Below are 20,391 nucleotides of genomic sequence, written 5' to 3'. Positions count from 1 at the left end.
AGGTCAAGCATACCTGTACCTGTCTCATTGATATAATCCGTGTAAAAGTCTACCTCCATTGGCAATGTTATGGGGAACCGTCCCAACACATCGACACTAATCCCATCAGCACAGTTTATGGATTTTTAAGTGTGTATATTTTGATTTTACTGCTACTGCAGATATCTACAGTAAATGAATTCAACTGGATTTTATTGAACATCAAATTATTTCAGAGGAATAAAACCTATACCAGTGCATTTGCCTGCTTATATAGCGAAATAACCTTACCATCAATGCTATAAGAAAGTCTTAATCGAGACACAAAACAGTCGTGCAACATCCAAAACTGTATTGTTCCCTCAAAGGACGAACAGCTGCGTAAGAATTATTATAAAGTCGTTTTTCCGGTTCGGAGGAACCTTTTAAAGCCATTTGCAATTTAACGAGAGAATGGGGAAGATTATCAAGGACCTATAGCCTGTAATAAAGGCCTCGAAGCGACAAGGAATATCAATAACAGATAATTAAAACTATCTCTTCCTGATCGGAGTGCAAGTTAAGAGTTATAATTTTACTCATTGTTAAAGTACACTCACCCATGTCACTCGTCGAGAGATAAGACAGGCGGGGAAACTGGTAAAAGCAAACAAAATGCATCCACAAGGTAAAAATAACATCAGGTATAAGTAGAGAAGAATGTTAAAGTCGTTAGGCTTAACTGAGGAACCCAGTACAACCGACAGGCTAAATACTTATTCTATTAAGTCAGAAGTTTCCGAATATTGTTTGGAAATTAAGTGATTCTCAAATACAGCTATCAGAATTCTTTGGACACTTAAAATAGTAATTTTAAGGTGAAGTATGAAGGCCCTGGAGCTTTGTCGCTCATATCTGTATGAAGTGTGCGTGTTCGTCGATCCATTTGCAAGATATGGATGCATTTTCCTCCGGTAGAAAATTGAAAGGATCATCATTGGAGATTCTGTTAAAAATTTTAAAAACGTTACAGCTGCTGCTTCTCCTCTTCAAGGCCTCATCCACATATGCCTCTGTTAGAAGTCGGAGTAGATTAATGTCTAATATGGTAAGAAGTTGAAGAGACCATAGTAATTCCACTCATCTTCAACCTAGGTCTCGTCAATCGAGATCTCAACTTCGTGATCCTCCATATAACTCTATTTCTGTAATATCAAGTAAGTTGCAACACCACAAATCTTTTGATCACATCATGGCTCTTATGTCTTCCCCATTTAGTTCCTTCCCTTTTTTGGCGAATTTCAAAAACTGTCTGCGTATGCATAGCGGAACCTGTACAGTATCCTCTTCGTTATTTCCTGTTTGTAAACAGAGAAATATTTCTCAGTTAGGGTTTTACCACCTGATATCGCTAAACGAAAGCAGCCCAGTCGTCCTGTTACTTGCACATTTTAATAAATAAATCGAATTTAAATACCGTATCTTAAAATGATACGTGTTATGCATACTAACTATATTCTTAAAATAAAGAAATTAAATTATTAAAATTATAGCAATATTAATTTTAATTATTTTATTATTGTAATTAACATATTAATTAAAAGCGCGATTTGAAATGTGTAGTAATGCGTTCTTTTATTACGAGTCTAACACAGCCAGTGCTGGTCTATATATTCTGACTTCGACATTAATAAATTTAGATAACTGATGATTTATTGTAATTAAACTTTTCTTCATTCGTCAAAAATATCAGTTACTATCAGAATTTTCTCCCAAAGTGTAGCCAGCACTGGTGGAGCATTACTGATCGTGAAAGATCTTAGTTTAGTGTACGACTTAGTATGCGGTGTCACCTTCATGGTTGCATTTAGACCAAGGCGACTGTTTGTATAGTTTTCTTTTAAAAATATTACAAATAAATAGACTGAAACGTAGCTTCATCTCTGAATACCAATTCTGCTAGGTTATTTCCTAATCATGAGTAAAGGTACCACTCTTCTTTCGGCTTGATTACCTAAGGAAATCTATGGTTCTTCCGGACAAGATCTCCGAACAAAGTTCAAAAGCACATTTCAGGAAAATGAAAAGTTCAGTTTCGTAAAGCAAGTTGTTTTGGAAAACGAGGAAAGGAGAAAGCTTTTTATGGATTCGGCCATAGAAATCTTTCTGGGTGTGATGATATCTTCGAATGTTTGAATACTTTTCATTGTAATAAATATATACAGCTGTTGACGCCACTTATAGTAATCCTACTGAACATACGAGTGGGTTTGCAGGCTACTGTCATCAAATAATTCGTTCGAGAACCCTGTGTGCGTGTATTATCCATCAGTCGGCCTTATAACTCAGAACATCTATGGTTTTGTTCAGTCAATCTCCAAATTTCAGAATAATGCGAGAAGCCATGCTTTGACTTCGTTTCTCAATCAGTAGTACATGTATCCTTAGGGATACAAGGAGGGAGGTATGGGAATATATAGTACCTACGGAAATTAAGTAATAAATTTCCAATTCTGATTTGGGTACAGCCGGAAAAGTTCGAGAATTACTGCTCTGCATAAGAAATACATTACCAAAATATTGCAGAATATTATTAACACTATTCACATTTATTTGGAACTCCTGTACGAAGATCAAGTAATGATAGAACTTACCGAGGCTATTATATCTTCTCCTACGGTCTTCGACCTGGATATCCAACTTAGTACATGCTGTTGTATTATTTCATTTGCGAACATGATTCGCTCCTGTTGGCTTAATCTTGAAAAGGAATTGGAGCCTGGAGTAGGTATACGATGAAAAGTACACGGATTACGGAGCTCGTTAGAAAACGGTTGGTCAGATATTAGGACTATTCGCTGTTGATCTCTTCTTCCCTCCGTTACTAGTGGTATGGGATTGCCTACCACGTTACTAAGTAGCAAGAGTCCTGCTAGAAGAACTGAAATAGAAAAAAAGGAAATGCTGTAGTTTTATAGACTGTTTTATTAAAATAAATAGCGATTGAATAATTAAAGTACTCTGATTATGACCATCATTAAATAGATTTTAATTTATTTTCATTAATATCATTAAACGATTCTATCCTTTGGTATCATGTTCGAGATTTTGGCTCGAACTATTTTAATCTTTGAAGCTAAGATCGTAAAGTACAATTGAAACAAACTGAATTAAGAAAAAAAAAAAAAAAAGCCTTTTATTGTAGAAGTAACTGTTCGTTGTCTCTTATTTGGATTTACCCAAACGATGGATGTGAATTTATCAATTAATCTGAATTTATCCAAATCGATTTTTCAGTTTCTGGATTGGCTGATCATGGGGAAAATTAGGAGTGCCAAGCTGCAACTTTGGATTTCAGCTGAAGTCGAAATTCTTTACTCTGAGGCGGTGTAATAAAATTATATTACAAAATTACAGTTGGAATGTAATAAGAATTCGCATTATTAAATATAGTTTAAATGCCACTTACAAAATATGACAGTGTTCATGTTTGTTGCTCTGACTCTCTAAACACGAACGATTTGTTCATTTTGTCATAGAAAACTGGAGCCCCGAATGCTTTAGCAAGCCTTTAATGAATATACATGTAGCGTGACCGTAAAATATTCAAAATGGGGAAAAAATGGCCTATTTTTATGCGCTGTTGGGCTGGTTCGATTATAAAAATTTTTCTAAAGCTGAAAACTTAGATTTTATATAAATAATAATTAATGTTAATGAATAATGCAAGCATCTTAGGTTTTACTGAAATGCCATAATGAGAATGTTTGGTTAAATAGTTGCGTGTGGATAGTTCTTTGTGGCTTGGATACAAGAAATTATTAAAAAGACAGCTTGAAGGCATCCTATTATTCTTATAGATTACATACATCAGAGACCAAATGTATAATACAAAAAATCTATGGATGAATAGCGATCAGATATTGGATGCACATTTAGTTTTTAATTTAGGATAAAAGGACCTGCACTGCAAACCGTAAGTTATGTGAAATGATCAGTTACCACGAGATATATTGCCAAAGTAAGTATATATAATTTATAAAATATTTTTTTAAAAAGCGCAACATTTTCATTTATTCTGCAAATAATATTCAAAGTTTAGTTTCTAGCGCAACAGCATTAACGAAATAAAAGTCAAGACTGGTCAAGAAAAGGCATGCTTTTCATTGGTCATGCCGATTATGTTTAATATAAAGGGAAAATCTAGCAACCAGTTTTAGACAACAATCTTCAGTCTTTACCCAGCCGCCACCTGTTGAAACCTTTCATCATACACGGTGGATATTTTTTGGCTCCATGCCAAGCTTGGCTGCCAAACCGGTAAGTGGCATTCACGTGGTTCTTGCCACCTTGTGTGTGAGATATGCACACACCGCTAAAAGACAAAACAGAAGGCAGTCAGTTGTCAAGAAAACAGCAAAGTTGTGACGCTTTCGTTCCCCTTTCCATTTGAAGGTCAAAGAAATTACGAATAAAGGTGAAAAACTGTTAGTTTTTTTAAATGAGGGGGGGATATCCACTTCTTGTTTGGTCGAAACCACAGCTGCATGGTCTCAATCGTTACGTCGCTTAGCAATAAGACTTCATCATCATCTTAGACAATCGAAATATTGAGGAGAAAAATGGACAGTTATTTCGATAGTCGTAGCTTCAATGATCTGGTAACTAGGTCGCATACCTAAGAAAGGATATCTCTAATAACTAGGTACAGGTGAATAGAAGAATGCAAACAAAAATTGGTCCTACGATGCATAAGTGCGAATCCAACATGATAAAACTGAGTACATTTGGTTCGTGCAATTTTATTAAATAAAGGCGCTTGAATTGTTTATAAACATCTATTCATCTTGCTGACAATTCACCCCTTAATACAACATGCGTCATTATAACGGAGTTCAGGCAAAGCAGCAACCTTGATTCCAGTTTGAGTACCTACCACGTGCTATAACAGTGACGTAGGTATACGTCGTATTTCTTATTTCCTGGTGCCAATATTTCAGAAACTTTAAAGCATGACTAAACTCTACATTAGTGATGAAAACAAGAACCAGCCTTACTAAATAACCATTCCAACTAATCAGACGGTTAAAATTCAATATGATATTGCTTGTTAGGATAGAATTAATTTTTTTTTTAAACTCAAGTGTTTGTATTTAGAGTATTAACAAGAAAGAAGTCACTTATAACTGATCCATTTTAGTTTCGCGCGAAGTTTGGTTTATTGATCCGAAATGAATGGCACTTTACGTTGATCAAATTTTGATATTCTTATTTCGAACCACTGACCAGAACGTAAGCTAGTCAACGAGTCTCTCATAATCCATCTAACTATAAATTATTCACTCAGCCCGAATAGTAAGATGGCTTGGTCTCTCTTGTAACCGATCACCAGTCGAAGAGCTGTCTTTATGGATGTCTGTGAACTTATGGTTCCTTCCAACAATAATAAATCAAAACAGAGTGGACAATGAGAGAAAGTAAAAAAGAAGAATGAGTGACAGAAATTTCTACAAAATACGGAGTAAACAAGAAACAAAACTGAAGGAAGGAAAAGTAGACTTCGGATTTTTACTATCCACAGTACAAATAATAATCATTTATTTATCGAAGGGCATCAACATAACTGGTATTATAAGAGTATAGTCAGAATTTTCACCAACAAATTCTTGTAAACTTTTTACATTTCAATTGTTATCCAGTTTAATTTCAAAGTAAACCAGTTTCATCTCCAGACCTAAACTAAACTAACCTGACAGAATACGATAGTGAAAATTCATTACTTTTTTGTTGGAAGTCATCGTTTACGATTCAGTTTATGGCCAAATGTTCTGCACTCTGATGGAAGAATCATTTTGGATATTAGATTAGGCACCAAAATCTTTACCAGCGGTTATTATACTTAGCTCTTGGCACAATTTAATTTTTATTCATCATAAAGATTTAGATTTATGCATATTTTGAGAATTAGAAGCTGACTCGATGTCCGTGCATAGATCTAAATCTATGCGTAGCAACTAAATTGTGTAGAAAATAGCCAAAAATTAGTAAACATTGAAAATAAAAATTAGAGATGAGTTTAGTGCTTTAAGAATCGAGTATATAGAGTGGCAGATATATTTTTTGATTGATTAGCGTGAACGATTTAGAATTGTGGCGCATTTTTCTCCAACTTTAGGTTCTATCAGTTAAAAAAAAAAATAATTGCGGATATTAACCAGTGAAGAATGATCTTACATTAGGAAGGTGTGATTTTAACATTGTTTTATAAAGAAAAATGACCCCTGAATATCTTATTTTATTATTTTTTCATATCAAGATTATGAATTTAAAAGATCAACTTTTGATTGATTGACCAGTCTGCATGACAGGAAAGAGTTCTATAACTAGATATTAAATTAATAAATGCAAGAGCAGCAAGGCCCACCGCAAAGGTTGAATATCTAACTATATATTGAACCGTTTGTTTCACAACTTGGGTAACAATGTTGCATGAACATTCAGTTCACTCGATGTAAAAAAAGGAAATTAAAACTTGATGTAACTAATTAAAATTCTGAATAATTCCTTAATCATGTATTACTATTATTAAATTTAGATGACGAGCTTGTGCAGTTTAATTTCTTTTATCTGAAAGCAATCAATCAGAATCGATAAGCTTGATTTTGGCAAAGGTATTTTGTTTAGACTAAGGCAAAGAATCCCCAGCTAGTTTGATGCTTACAGAAAAGTGATTTTATTGTACTTGGTTTTTCTATTTAAAGTAGGGTACATGTTTTTTTTTTTAATTCTATGTACCACTACGCAACAGTGAACTTTCCACTGTTACGCTTACCTAAGCTGGGAACCGCTGGACTAGAATAATGACTTAAAAAACAAGTTCGCTTGTAAATTTTGATTTAAGAGTTCCGTTTTGAGAAGAGAATACTTGGATAACAGACCTTGCAATATATCAACGATTTCCTGTTTATTATATTTGCGATGTGTTGGATCGCGAGACTTGACGAGACCAAGCCCCTGTTATTCATTTGGTTACCAGGTGGTATAAGAAATACATTTGTGTTTGTTTATACTTTTTAAAGTCATCTTAATTAGAATTATTCATTCTAATTAAGATAACTATTTACTAAACAGAATTTTTATTTTCTTTGTTTTAAAATACACGAAGTCGCGAATATACTTGTTTGAATACGAGAGAGCAACGATTGCGTCTCAAATTTCAGTGAATCATGATTAGTAGGCAGTGGCTATTTTTTGTGCGTGTCCGCCCCTGTTGTAACCACAGGACGCGTTCACAATTCCAGTGATTAAATTCAAACATAAGCGAATCGAAAGGAAGGAAGCTGACTGATAAACCAATAACATCCGGATTATGCAAGGCAGAAGCTCATCAGTTTTTCTAGCCTATTTTTGACTATCACAAATAAATGCATGACTAATCAATACACAAAAAAGGATGAAATATCACGCGAATACAGACCAGATTATCTTCACTCTTGTTGCTTTTTGATCAGCATGGACAAGCATTCGGTTTGACACAGTGTTAACTAGAAACATGTCCTGTATTTCCCATTTTTACTGAAATCAGGTTGGTAGTCAAACAAAAAGCAGAGAGAAGTGGAGACGCTTATTTATACTGTTGAAGCATTGCCAGTGGAGTTACGATTAAATAAATGCTGAAGTTACAGTTTTCAGTAAAACTTAAAATGAGGATTAAAAAATGCATAATTCTTAACACTACGTTTGTTTATATAAATTAATGTTCGGTTCCAGAGGGTAAACGTCAGGTAGATACCTCAGTTCAACTAATGAGAGATCCTAACCTAAGAACTGTCTCTCAACTAAATTATGGAGCAGCGTTCAGACTCCAGTGTGGAATCCTGTCACCAAGCCAAAAAAGAATTGTTATCTACAGACTGATAAGTAAGCTGTAAACAACTTTTCTTTTTGGTCTTAAGACAAAAATTCCACGGGAGATTCAGAAATGTCGTTCATTTTTTGAATATTCAGTTAAGGGACTTAGAATTTTGCATTAAGCTGATTGATTTTCTGAACCTGACTATATTTAATCCCGAATATATTCGGAATTAAATATTAAATCAATGTATTAATTCAAAACAATTATAACTCTTTCCGAAACAAGCGTGTAATTAGAGAATAAAAATAAATTTATTTAAAACTTTACCAGTTAGCAGAAGGGTCAGTGCCTTCTTGGTTGCCATTGAACACGTAAACGTGGCGACGCTGTGTCCTTAGCCCTGGACGATACAGTAGACATAGTGTTAACAACAGGTGTTAGTCTTTGAGAGGTTCGCTCAGTAGCCACGCAAGCTGAAATTATTTTAGCTCTGATACGTACTACGCATACGCTTTATTCACGGGTTAGAGAAAACAGCGGAACTTCGTTGTGAGATGCGGAACTAACAGTAGAGCTGTACAATGCAGTTAGCAATGTAAACAGAAAACAGGACAATAAGTGAACATAATCCCTTTTGAAGGCATCTTGCATTCGCCACCTACCTTCCTCTCCCACAGTGATGACGCACTGGTCTTTCCTGTTTAGTGTTTTCTGAAAATTTTATTTTAAAAGAAAAGATTCTTTTTGTCTAGAACTATATGACATCTTCCTTGATTTTATGGGATTCCCCTACTAATTAACATGTTTGCTTCAATGATAAACGAGTACTATTTTAGCATTAACTGTTATGGTCGCAGAAATATCTTAAAATGAGGCTCTGATCAACGAAATAAATTCCGAGAAGAAATGTTGTAAATATTACATTCGTATGAATGCGATATTTACAATATTTCTGGTTGATGTACCAGACCAGCACATCAACCACCACGGGTTGGAGAGGCGACGGTTGCTTCAGTTGTTAAAGTGGACTAGGGATCCCATTCAAGTAACTTCAGGGCAAAGACCAGAATTTACGTTATTGATATACTTCCAGTTTGATATGAACGGTGTAGATTTAAAATTCACTGGCTGATTTGCACGTTGTGCTTGCTGAAAACCCCAAAATAAATTTCGGGGGAAGGGAGAGTCCGCTTCCCATCGTCAGCTAATTACATTTCCGGCTGAAGAGCACTTCAAAAAGTCCGCTAGTCCATTGATGGAACTCAAAGCCTGACTTCTCCAAACAAGAAGTGGCAAAACCAATATAGCAGTGGACGCGCCTAACTTAAAAATACTCCAAACAATACTTTGATGTGAATACAGTATCAAATTTCACTTTAGAGAGAAATGTAAACTGTGTTTTTCCCCCTATTTCATTTGTAATACATGCTTTCAGCTGTTTTTATTGATACTAATTATTTCTAATTTAAGTAATGTTTAGCTGTAGAGAACAATATAATTCTTAATTTTTAGAAATGTCATAGCAAATTAATGCTATTGTTAAATAATCAAAATGCAATTTATGAACGATACAATTTATAATCCATAATTGCCCTCGTGAGTAGCACAGTCGGTAGGATTGCCGTCCTCCCCACAGCTGGTGGAAAAGACCAGGAGTTTGAATCCCGTCGATGATGGGAGGAATTTTTAGGGATCTTTTTCACAACGTGGCTAAGTTAGTCGGTTTCAGGCGAGGGGAGCATGGTTTTTTCTCCCGGAAACTGATTTTTGTCCAGCAAACAGAAAATCGACTTCAGAACACACGCAATTTACAGACAATGTATATGGAGCAACGTGGCCTTATCGCTGATGTTCCTAAAACTCAACAACAATCAACCAATCCATAATTAAGATTCCCAACATTCCAGGAAATGAACAACAAGTGTTGAGATTTTTGCGTAATATTTAATAAGCGTAAGTTTATTAATTTAAAAAAATGTGGAAAGTGTGAACTATTTTAAAATAGTTCAGTTGTTAATTTGGAATTATGTTTCATTTTAATTTTCAAAATTTCTTTTATTAAAATAGGAACAACTTGTTTACCGATATTCATTAAAATATTTTCTTTATGTATAAAAATAAAAAACTTAATATTTAAGACATTTCTAGAATATTCCAGAAAGGTTTATTGGATTTAAAGGACTATTGAATGTGGTAGAATATTCTAGTAAATACCAGGATGGGTAGAACGTTGTAGATGATTCTATAAAGTGGGAGTATTGTTTCAATATTATAGAAGACTAGTGATTTTGCAGTGTTTCCAAATAATATAAATTGAGGAGTCAGTGCTGTAACTTATAAAATCAAACGCCCGTCATTCAGAAAGTGTTTAGTGTGTGTTTGGTGATAAACATTGCAAGAAATAAGGAACTGATTGTCGAAAAAAGAAGTGCTATTATAACTCTATAAAGAAAGTTATTCCATGAGAAGTATTGGCAAAAAACTAGGCGCTTCATTTAAAGGAGTACAAACATTCGACGATTCAAAGAGCTGGGAAACACAAGATAAGACCATAACACTGATTTCTAAACGCAATCGATGTTTTTCCATACCTGAAATCCGAGCCGAGTTCAATAGAAATAGGAACTCCCGCGTCCACTGTAAAACTTTTCTTAAACAAGTAGGGCTTCATGGTAATGTAGCGGTCCGAAAACCCTCATTAAAATTGGAAAATCGAAAGAAACGATTGGCTCGAACTAAGAGCCATTAACGTTGGACAATTGAAGAGTATAAAAGCGCACCATGAACGAATCGAAATTTGAAATTGACTCTAAGCGCAGAACTTATGTGAGAGATCAACTGAAGAAAAATAATCGTGCCATATTGTTTAGTAATTACAGTGAAGTACTGTGGTGGTTCCTTCATGATCTGGAGTTGCTTCTATTTTTCTGGAGTGGATGATATCAGAATTGAAGGAATTTTAAGAAAAGAAGACAAAAACTTGCTTAAACATAATACATATCCTCTGGATTTCGACTTTGTGAGAGAAAGTTTATATTAAAACAAGACAATGACCCGAAGTACAGTTCTAAGCTGTGCAGGGGCTCTCTAGGAACCATCCAACAGGAGGATATATTGCAAATTATGGTGTAACCCCGCTAATCAGGTTGATTAAACTCAAGAGCTTTTATGGGATCATCTAGACAGCCAAGTTAGTGAAGTCTGCCCATCTTCACAAAACATTTATGGGGATCCTTGCAGATCGCTTAGAATGTTAGTCAAGACACTAATATAAAAATTAATCGTCCGAATGCCACGTCTGTGCAAGGTAGCGATAAATTCTCGGAGGATATTTTGATGAAAAATCAGTATAGTTGTTAATATTAATCATTTCAATAATTTTTGCCATAAATTTTTAAATGCGTAATAAAAAATCTTAAAGTACTTTGTAGCGTGTTGTTTTTGTTTATACTAAACCTTATATTGTCACAGATAATTTCAAAACAATTAAACGAAACTGTTGTCATATGCTATGAGTCCAAATTGAGGCGAGAGTGCATCATATTTTTGAATTTAAAGTTTTTTCATTAAATGCAAAAGAAAAAAAAAAAAAAAAAAAAATATGTGCCCTCTACCGAAAAACCAGACATTTACGCCAATCATTTGTCCATAGTAAACGGATTTTTTAACTGTGCGTACAGTTAAAGATAGTAGTAGTTCGTATAAAACTATTTCGTGGTTAATAGTGTCATTTATGCTTATCTCTAGTTATGCTAACAAGTGTGTTACGAAAGTTTCTTTCATATAATTCTTCCACTGAAATATTCTTCGGTTTAATTAAATAATTTGGATATTAAAATACGATAATAATTTTAAAATGTGTTTTATATAAAACGATTAATCCTGTTATTCATTTTGAAGTTGAAATAAATGTACAGATTAAGTATACGGCTCAAAATTATTACTTTTTTCCATCCCCTTTGTCTGTTACTGTGCCATAATATCCAATCAAGTTGGTCAAACAAGATCGCCTCTAAAAAAAAAAATCCATGCTGTGATGACTGCAGTATAATTCCGTCTTTGGGATTCTGCTTTAGAATCCCGTCGGGAAAAACATTCCCCGTTCTTAGTTTTGTATTTTGAATTCTTTTGGGGATTTTTTTCTGTCGCTTAACCAATAAATTAAATTAAAATTCAGTAACGTGGGAAAGTAATTAAACTCTTTCAATCAACAGTTATCTTATTAAAATTAACTGAATTATTTAAATTACATCAGTTAATCGCATATCACAAGATGAATACCGTAATCAGACAAAAAGCTCGTCGCCTAACATTTCCTTTTAGAAGAGGGACTAGCCAGACCAGTGTTCTGTGAAATTTGTTGGCTGTATGATTTGATTGCTGTATTCATCTCCATTGAAATGGAGATGTTTGAGAGTTGTTTCTGTATAATACAGAACCAAGCAGCACAGGGCTTTCGATAGGAAACTCTTACTAGTTGTGTCAGTTTTAATTCTGAAAACACTTCTCCATTAAATGAGAACTGAAGTCGTTTCAATTTACATTGAATCAACAAAGCAGTTTTTTTTTTTTTTGTGTTGAATCCAGTTTGCCCGAAAGAATGCATTTAATGTGTTCTGTTTATATTCTGGGATGGTCATGTGGGATCAGAAGACTTCACGAAGAGGACAAGAATTTTGTCGTATATGTGGTGTCACGTGAGCTCTTGACACGCGAAACTTTTGTTACTTTCCTTCTGAACACTCCGGCTACAATCGTAGGTTGGTAATGGAGTACATTATTCCACTGCGGTATGTATCTAACAGGAAAGTGCTTCACAAGAAATAAAGCATGCAGGTCTAAAATGTACTTGGGTTTGGTTTATTCCGAAATTTATTACTACTAGTCTGGTAGTAAATTTTGCCATAAATTTCATTATTGATACACGAAAGTAATATTCTCGTACATATAACGACGATCAGTCCATATCTCCATTCCAGAGAAGCTTCTTAAGGACTATACAGTCATTCGTGTCGTCGTATTTTGCTAACCACACTGGATAAGGTTAAGTGGAAAAGAACTGATATTATCCTCTGTAATTGAGGTAACTGAATGGCATGCAGAAAATACAGAATGGGAACCTGTTTAATCGAATTCCATGTAAATGTTTTTTTTTTTTGAATAAAACCTTCAAATGGTTTGGTTCCAAGAAATGAAAAAACGTGTTAACTCCACTTTCTTAAGGTATTGTCAAATTAATTAATTCAAACTTCCTTCCAAAACATCTTAAGAGGTTTCGCTGTATCTATAGGGCCCCTCTCACATCGTGGCAGAGTTAGTTTGTCTCTTGCGATGGTTGCACGCCTCTCCACCATGGGAGAATCAAAGTTTCATCCATGAAAACAGACCAATCGACCACTTTTTACAGGTACTTGAACCCCAAGCCTTAGTTGCTTTGGCGTAATGACAAACTTTGTATTTGAGAAATAATATACTACAAAATAATAAAAAAATAAGAAATAAAATGCTACTTTTCGATATCTTCCTTCTTTCAAGAGAAAAGGAAAATATGAATAAAAATATGAATAAAAATATGATCAACTAGGACATAGAGAGATCCACAATTCATTTTCTGCAGCCTTCTCACTGATTTTATTTTAAATTGTATAAAACTTAGTCCGGTTTACTGATCCAAGAATTTTTAATTGAAGTGTGCGTCGTCTTCAGAAAATAGCACATTGGATCAGTGCAAAGCACGTATGAAGAACGGCTTAGAAGTGTACATACACTGCAAGGTTTTGGCAACTCGAAATTAAGGATAGCTCTAACTGTGGTTAAGCAATTGAGCGGATTGAGTAATATCTATTGGGATGGTGTGTTCTTCCTCGTGGTTGAGACACGAACGAGGACTCAAAATCGTAGGGAATAACGGAAAATTGAATCTCATGAATATTACCTATAACAGTGGGTTGTCCGAATAAATTGCCTCCCAGCTTGGAAGAAGCGAGTCTGAGCATTACCTTGCGGGATCATTGTTGACTGCAATTATTATCAGAGTGCTCGAGCAGGAACTCTGCTAATTCGATCAAACTTATAAGAGCCCTTGACACTAAAACATAAGAGGAAATAATGTACACCTGACTGATTTTTTCCAGTTCTGAGCTAATATAGCTTGCTACATGAACTGGCACATAATGGCCTTAGGGGCCCTTGTGCCGAGAAACAACCATACCAACAACCTTGGGGGAATCGGAATATTATGAATATTCCGGTTTTTTTTTTTTTTATAAAAACCCCAAACACTAGAGGTATTAGAACGTATAGTACTAGTACCGTGCTTGGGTTGGAGGTTCAGACGACGAAAGATATTTTTTAACATTAGACTTGAATTTCTGCAGACTGTAATTTTCGGGATATACGTATGAAGGAAGGTTGTTCCGGAAAACGGCAGTTGAATGAACAAACGAGGAAGATGAAGTTGGTTCTGTGAGTTGGAAGTAAGACAGCACGTGTTCGGACTGTTTTCAAAAAGAGAGAGCGGGAATTATAGAAGCCAATTCAGAAGAATTGTGCCCATGGAAGTATCTGTAGAAAAGGCATGCAACAGAAACAGTACATCTATGGGACAGCGAGTGGAGAGACTCTGTTAGAGGTTAGTCATAAATTGATCTAACTTCCTCTTCTGAATGGAATCTAGAAGCTTGGGAGAGGTTTTGGGGGCACCACCCCAGATGTGCGAACAATTTGTCTCAGCTGTTTGGGAGAAAAGTAACGCTGAGAGCGAAAGAGAAAATCAACTTTTTTAGATGCAGAGGAAGCAATATTTGTAATGTGCTTGTGCCAAGAGAGAGATTAGAAGTCAGGGTAAACCCCAAAAGAGAGATCATCTTGCCTAGAAATCGGAGTGTCACCAAAGATAAGCATAGGAGCAGAAGAATCCTTTTTGCGAGATATAAGACAAGACTGAGTTTTAGAAAGATTGAAATCAACTAAGTTGTCTTTGCCCCACTGGAGATCGGCATTTAAGGAATTGGTAGTGGATATTCGAAAAGTTGAAGCTGATTGAGCAGGGCAAGGTTTCTGAAACTGGAAAGCAATGTGCTATCATCTGCAAAACTACGGATAGGATTTCCAGTCAATGGAAGAAGGTCATTAATATACAAGAGGAAAGGAGTAGGGGAAAGAACTGAACCTTGGAGGACATCAGCATTAGTGGAGAAGTTAGAAGACAGACCATCTACCATCACCCTCAGTGAGCGATCACAGAGAAAACTGGATAACCAATTACATTGGCAAACCATAAGATGGAAGATTGTTTAGAAGACGTTTATGCCAAACACGATTGAAAGCATTTGAGATGTCAAGAACAACATCGAATTTGTCCATAAATGGGTAACATTTATGGACAAATTGTTTGAATTTGTCCATGCTTTTGCATTGAATTTATCCATAAATGGGTAACATAAGCTGGAATATCACCAGTGGATCGACACTGAGGAATCCATACTGGCGATCGTTGATGACACAGGTTTCTAGGCAGTTTAAGAGTTGGAGGTTAATTGATTTCTCCATTACTTTAGAAGAGTAGAAGTAATTGCAATGGACGATAATTGGATGGGAGGGATTTGTCACCCTGTTTAGGAACTGGCTGGATATGATCAAGTTTACCTTTGGAATAAGAAAGTGAAAAAAAAGTCGGCAAAGAAGAGGAGTAAGTTTAGGAGCACAGGTTTTGAGAACAAGTGGAGACATATCATCAGGACCTGAAGCTTTTTGAGCATCAAGTTTCGTCAAAATCCTTCTGACATCCTTTTGACGGAAGGGCCACAGGAGGCATTGGATGGAGCGTGTTGGGAATGGTGGGAGGTGTTTTACTAAGATCATTAATACACGAGTTGGAAGAAAAATGGGATGCTAGCAGGTCAGCTTTATCCATCTGGTTTTGACAGAAGTGGGAGCAGGGATGGGCAAAAGTTGCGCCCAATAGCTTTGGCAAGAGACAAAGAATGCTTGGCTACCATTAAGGCAAGAAGCAAGTTTTCTACTCTTAGCCTGTTCAAAATTTAGTTTGGACTAATAACTGCTTTGCAATTGTTGCGAGCTTTGGTGTAGGCAGAAAATGAAGAATTGGAAAAAACAAACCAATTACGATATGCAAAATTCTTCTCTTGAACAGCCTTAGCATATTTATTGGAAAACCAAGGTTTAGATAAAGGACGAGATTTTAAAGTGGAGTGTGGAATAAAGGATTCCATTCCTGCAAGAATAATTTCACTAACACGATCTGAGCAAACGTTGACATCAGGAGTTTTGAAACAGTAATCCAACCAAGGAAATCTCGGCAGGTCATCCCATCTTGGCATTACAAAATCTTGTAATGCCAAACAATACGAGGTTGGGAATAGCCATGAGATAAAGGCTCCATTGGAGAAGAGACGATCACCAAGTTGTGATCTGAGGTGCTTAAAGCACCACTCACTTCGACCGTGTACTTAGAAGGGTTGTTTGTGAGAAAAAGTCCGGTATTCTGGTAGGTAAATGAACAATCTGTGCGAGGTCATTAGTAATTGCAAAAGCCTCAGCATCTCGACCAGCTGGGTCGGTATGACTAGAAAATGGAAGCCAGCTGGAGTTGTGAACATTAAAATTACCAATGAAAATTAATTGTTAGGAAAGTTGGACTGGATAAATTCAAGTTTATTATTTTTTTTATTTTTGGCTAACGCAAAAAAAAGTTTTCTTCGTGATATGATTTGGCCTTACTAACACAAATTCATTCAAAAGCAGAACAACCCTCAGGAGGTGAACGATCGCTTTCACATTAATATGACCAGTTCCGTTGCTAATTTGGCCTTTGGATGTTGTCTTCAAAGCCGTTTAATATGGTTTAATGTACCAAATTTGAAATCTATTCTCGTATAGGTTAAGTTCGAATAAATAAATTAGTTATGCTCATGGGAATTAAGAGAACATCTAACTCTCACGCGATGGATTAAAGCTTTTAATATATGTAGTTACTAATAAATGTTGTTTAAATGTTGTTTAAACTGCTTAAATGTTGTTTATGCGTAAATACGGGCCACTAGGTCTTAAGTTCACTAAATTTTTTATCATTAAATCAATTTTAAGATATCTTTCAGAGAATCCGAAATATTCATTCAGCCTTGTTCTCAAACAGAGAAGACAGCTCTACTCTAAAGGTGACTGCACGTAACTTCTTAGTAGTCGCATAATCATTCAGCAGACAATCGCTTACACATGATAGGAGGAGTGCGGCTTTTATTCATTAGTTTCCTTTTAAGTTACACCCATTGGTTGCCGCGCATTGTATTTATTTTGATTCTGCACAACTAAAAATAAACCCGGAACTAAAAATAACAGCGAATCACGTATAACGCAATGCTCCCTTCATTCATTGTAGTGAATGACATTGCCATTATACATTATTAACCTGTATTTTGTCTGTAAAATATAAAATTTCATTAAGGGTGATAAATGAAAGAAATTCAAGCCTGACTTTATTGCAGAAGTAAGACTAACTGGCATAAGTTGGACATACTAATATTGTAGAATGCAGTACGGTGGCACTGAGGCATAAATGACATTTCGGAAGATAACTATCATTTGCAGTTAGCAAAACATGCAGAAATGAGCTCATCGAATCTCAAAGTGTGATGGGATCTAGGGCTGGACAGCGTACGGACTGATTTTGGAGTTTCACCATTCCGATACCCCCGTCTGGAACATGGTACGTGAGTGGAGTCAAGCTGAACATCTGCCAAGGAGAAATCTTTTGACAACAATCTCCGCGCATTTGGACGTGTTACCGGAAATCACTGGTAAAGTTGCCAAAGATTCACCGAGAACGTCGGGAACGTGCACGAGCTGTTATCAGTATGTTTACTGTGTGCAGAGCATTGCATGAAAGAGGGGCGGGGGAGGAATCCAAGGACGAGCTATCACCTTCAAACCTTTCATAAAGAAAGTTAATAAAAAGTGAAGGGTTTAAAAGTGTTGTTTTCGGAAGAACCGGCCTCTGGAACCAAAAATCTTGACATACAAAGTGCTTTTCTAATGAATAGAGTATGAGGTTTGATTTAGGAAGAATAATGATACTGATGGAATGGCTTGTTTTGACAGCAAAATCCATCTGATTTGAGTTCAATTAAAATCACTACGGAACGAATTAGAAAGAGTCAAGAGAGAGCGGGTCCATGGAAGCTAACATCACTTTCTCAATTAAACTTATACTTCAAGAATGGGGGAAAAAAAAGGAATCCGACACATTGGTGGAAAGTGTTTTATGGAAGACTGCTGTATTACAGACTAAAAGAAGTCATTTCGTATCAAGTCCGATTTGTAAACCATTGTTTTCCCTCGATATCCTAACAACACTATCTTTATTACCAGTCCAAAGAGTTTTGAGATGGGTTCCTAACTTTCTTAAATTTCATTCGCGGGCAGTAATGTCGAACACGGATTGAAATAAATGACTATTTAACTGTATGCGTGAAACTACAGTATTATTTTCTAATAAAAGAAATTTCCACGAAGCTCAAGTAGAAAACTGTTGGAACGCATTAGTCAATTCCTGTTCAATCCGAGAATTGCCTATCTGCATTTGGATACTAAAATTTTTGGGTTTAAGAATCATCACCAGAATGGGGGGTTAACGAGTCAAATATTGCATGTGATTTAAAAAAAAAAAAAAAAGATCATTTGGAACATTAAAAATTAATAATAAAAAAAAAACTTTAAATTTGAAAAAAAAAAATCCTTGTTAAACACGGGAAATCTGGAACGGCTGGGACTCCAGTTGTTTCAGGAGTTGCAATGATATGGTACTTTTCCGAAAAATGGCTGATTCCTAGGAACACTGAAGAAAAAACCGCAAGTCTTGAAAGCATTTCGTCCCCCAATCATTTACTTCTTTATATTTAAGGATCTTATAGTAATTATAAATAAGTACAAATTATAAATCATTAATTTGTACTGTGCATATATATTCATCCTCAGTCTATCGCATGAATTTAACAAATGCCACAACAGAGCACATTCATAATTTAAATTCACTTATTTTACATAAATATCAGTTATTTAAATTATTTAAAGGCAACTTATGTAAAATGTACTAATTCCGGTTTGCTCGAGCAAACCAAAATTAGTAACACAATCAAAAAATGCCAGCGCATCTGTCCGTAATAACCCGGTTCTTGACATTTAGTTTCAAACTGCACTAGAAATGTTGGAACGCAGCTGTATGCTACAATGCAAAGTACAATAGAAACTTTGCTAGAAGAGAGGTGGAAAGAATGAATACGTTTCTTTTTAAAGTCACGATTAAAGTCAACAGCTGATCCGACCTTAAAAGACAGTTCCCCCGTGATTCAGGGGAACCAGGCCCACAACGCAACGTATTTGATTTTGTTAGTATAATGGGATTCGTTGTAAAATATTGTGCGTGTATGGGGCAGACTACATAAATTTGGCATTTCCCCCAAGATTAGTGAGTGAATGAGGTCGTTGCTCTCCCGTAACCACTCAGAGATTTAAGGTCAACTACGGCCGAAACTGATACACTTCTCGTCGTGATGGGAAGATTTTAATGGTTTTCTTTTATACCATGGAAAAGTTATACCGCATCGTGAGAAGGTTTTCTTCCAGAAAAGGGTTTTCTTTCTCCAAGATCTCAGAATCCACAAAATTTGCAGCTGTTTGAAATTTAGCTAAATCAGCCCACTGTCTTCTGAAATCTCCCTACTTCTCAGGCCTATAAGTTAAATCTATAAGTTCGTACAAGAGACCCACCTATTCAAAGGACCATCTTTGCTTATTCACCAATGGGCAAGCTATTTATATAATGTTAGTATTATTGAATGCCAAGTAAATTTTACAGTATAAGGGGAACCATTCTGTAAATTAATCCAGAATTTGAAGTATCCGATCTCTACCATCAACTGGACTTGTCGAAAATTTGCGAGAAACCAAGTGAACGAGCTAAATCTGAAGAGCTGGAGGTGAAGGCATAAAAAACAGAACAAACGTATCACTCTTAAAGTTTAAATCTGCCACAATAAAACACGCAGTTCTATCCCTTTTTAAAATATAAAAAAGTAGAAAAAAATCGCTAACTCAACCTCTTATTCCACTAAAGATCTTAAATTTAAAATAAAGGATTACACGACCCAAGATATAAAATACTGCACGAATGATCGATGACCATGATAAAGCCCTGAAGTTGAATACAGGCTTTCCATCTACAGCTGTTCTCAGAAACACAGAAGAAACATTAAATACTATATTCAAACCTCTCGTAGAATTGAAAATGCGAGTGAGATAAAACAAAACCAGTATTAATTGCTTTATTTCACTCCTCACTTATGTTTTAGAAGAGTAGAATTGTATTTCATGGTGTTAACCTTCAAGACGTAGATGAAGTGATACGTTGGTATTTTAACTGACATTGTTTTTGCTTTTACCATCAGTTCTTTTGATTTATCTGTTTGCACGTTCACTTTGTTTCCCTACCTTAATTTAACACGTTTTGTAGATGTATGAAACCCCAATTCATGGCTCATGTTTGAAGAATGGTTTCGTTC

The 20,391-nt window shown here is 35.5% G+C and overlaps 1 protein-coding gene across 1 annotated transcript in view; it reads right to left on the bottom strand.

The window, feature by feature from the left end:
• The window catches only part of LOC150078333 (uncharacterized), a 29,259-nt gene that overhangs the window by 7,211 nt on the left and 1,657 nt on the right, over positions 1 to 20,391 (bottom strand). Inside the window, exon 2 of the mRNA XM_090384870.1 lies at positions 2,613 to 2,899. Within this exon, the coding sequence (XP_090240996.1) occupies positions 2,613 to 2,899 (287 nt within the window). The remainder of the gene's footprint in view (positions 1 to 2,612; positions 2,900 to 20,391) is intronic.

Source organism: Mastigoproctus giganteus, chromosome 11 (assembly GCF_048544385.1).
Source record: "Mastigoproctus giganteus isolate SK-2022 chromosome 11, ASM4854438v1, whole genome shotgun sequence".
NCBI lineage: Eukaryota > Metazoa > Arthropoda > Arachnida > Uropygi > Thelyphonidae > Mastigoproctus > Mastigoproctus giganteus.
This window is presented reverse-complemented; position numbering and strand designations above follow the sequence as displayed.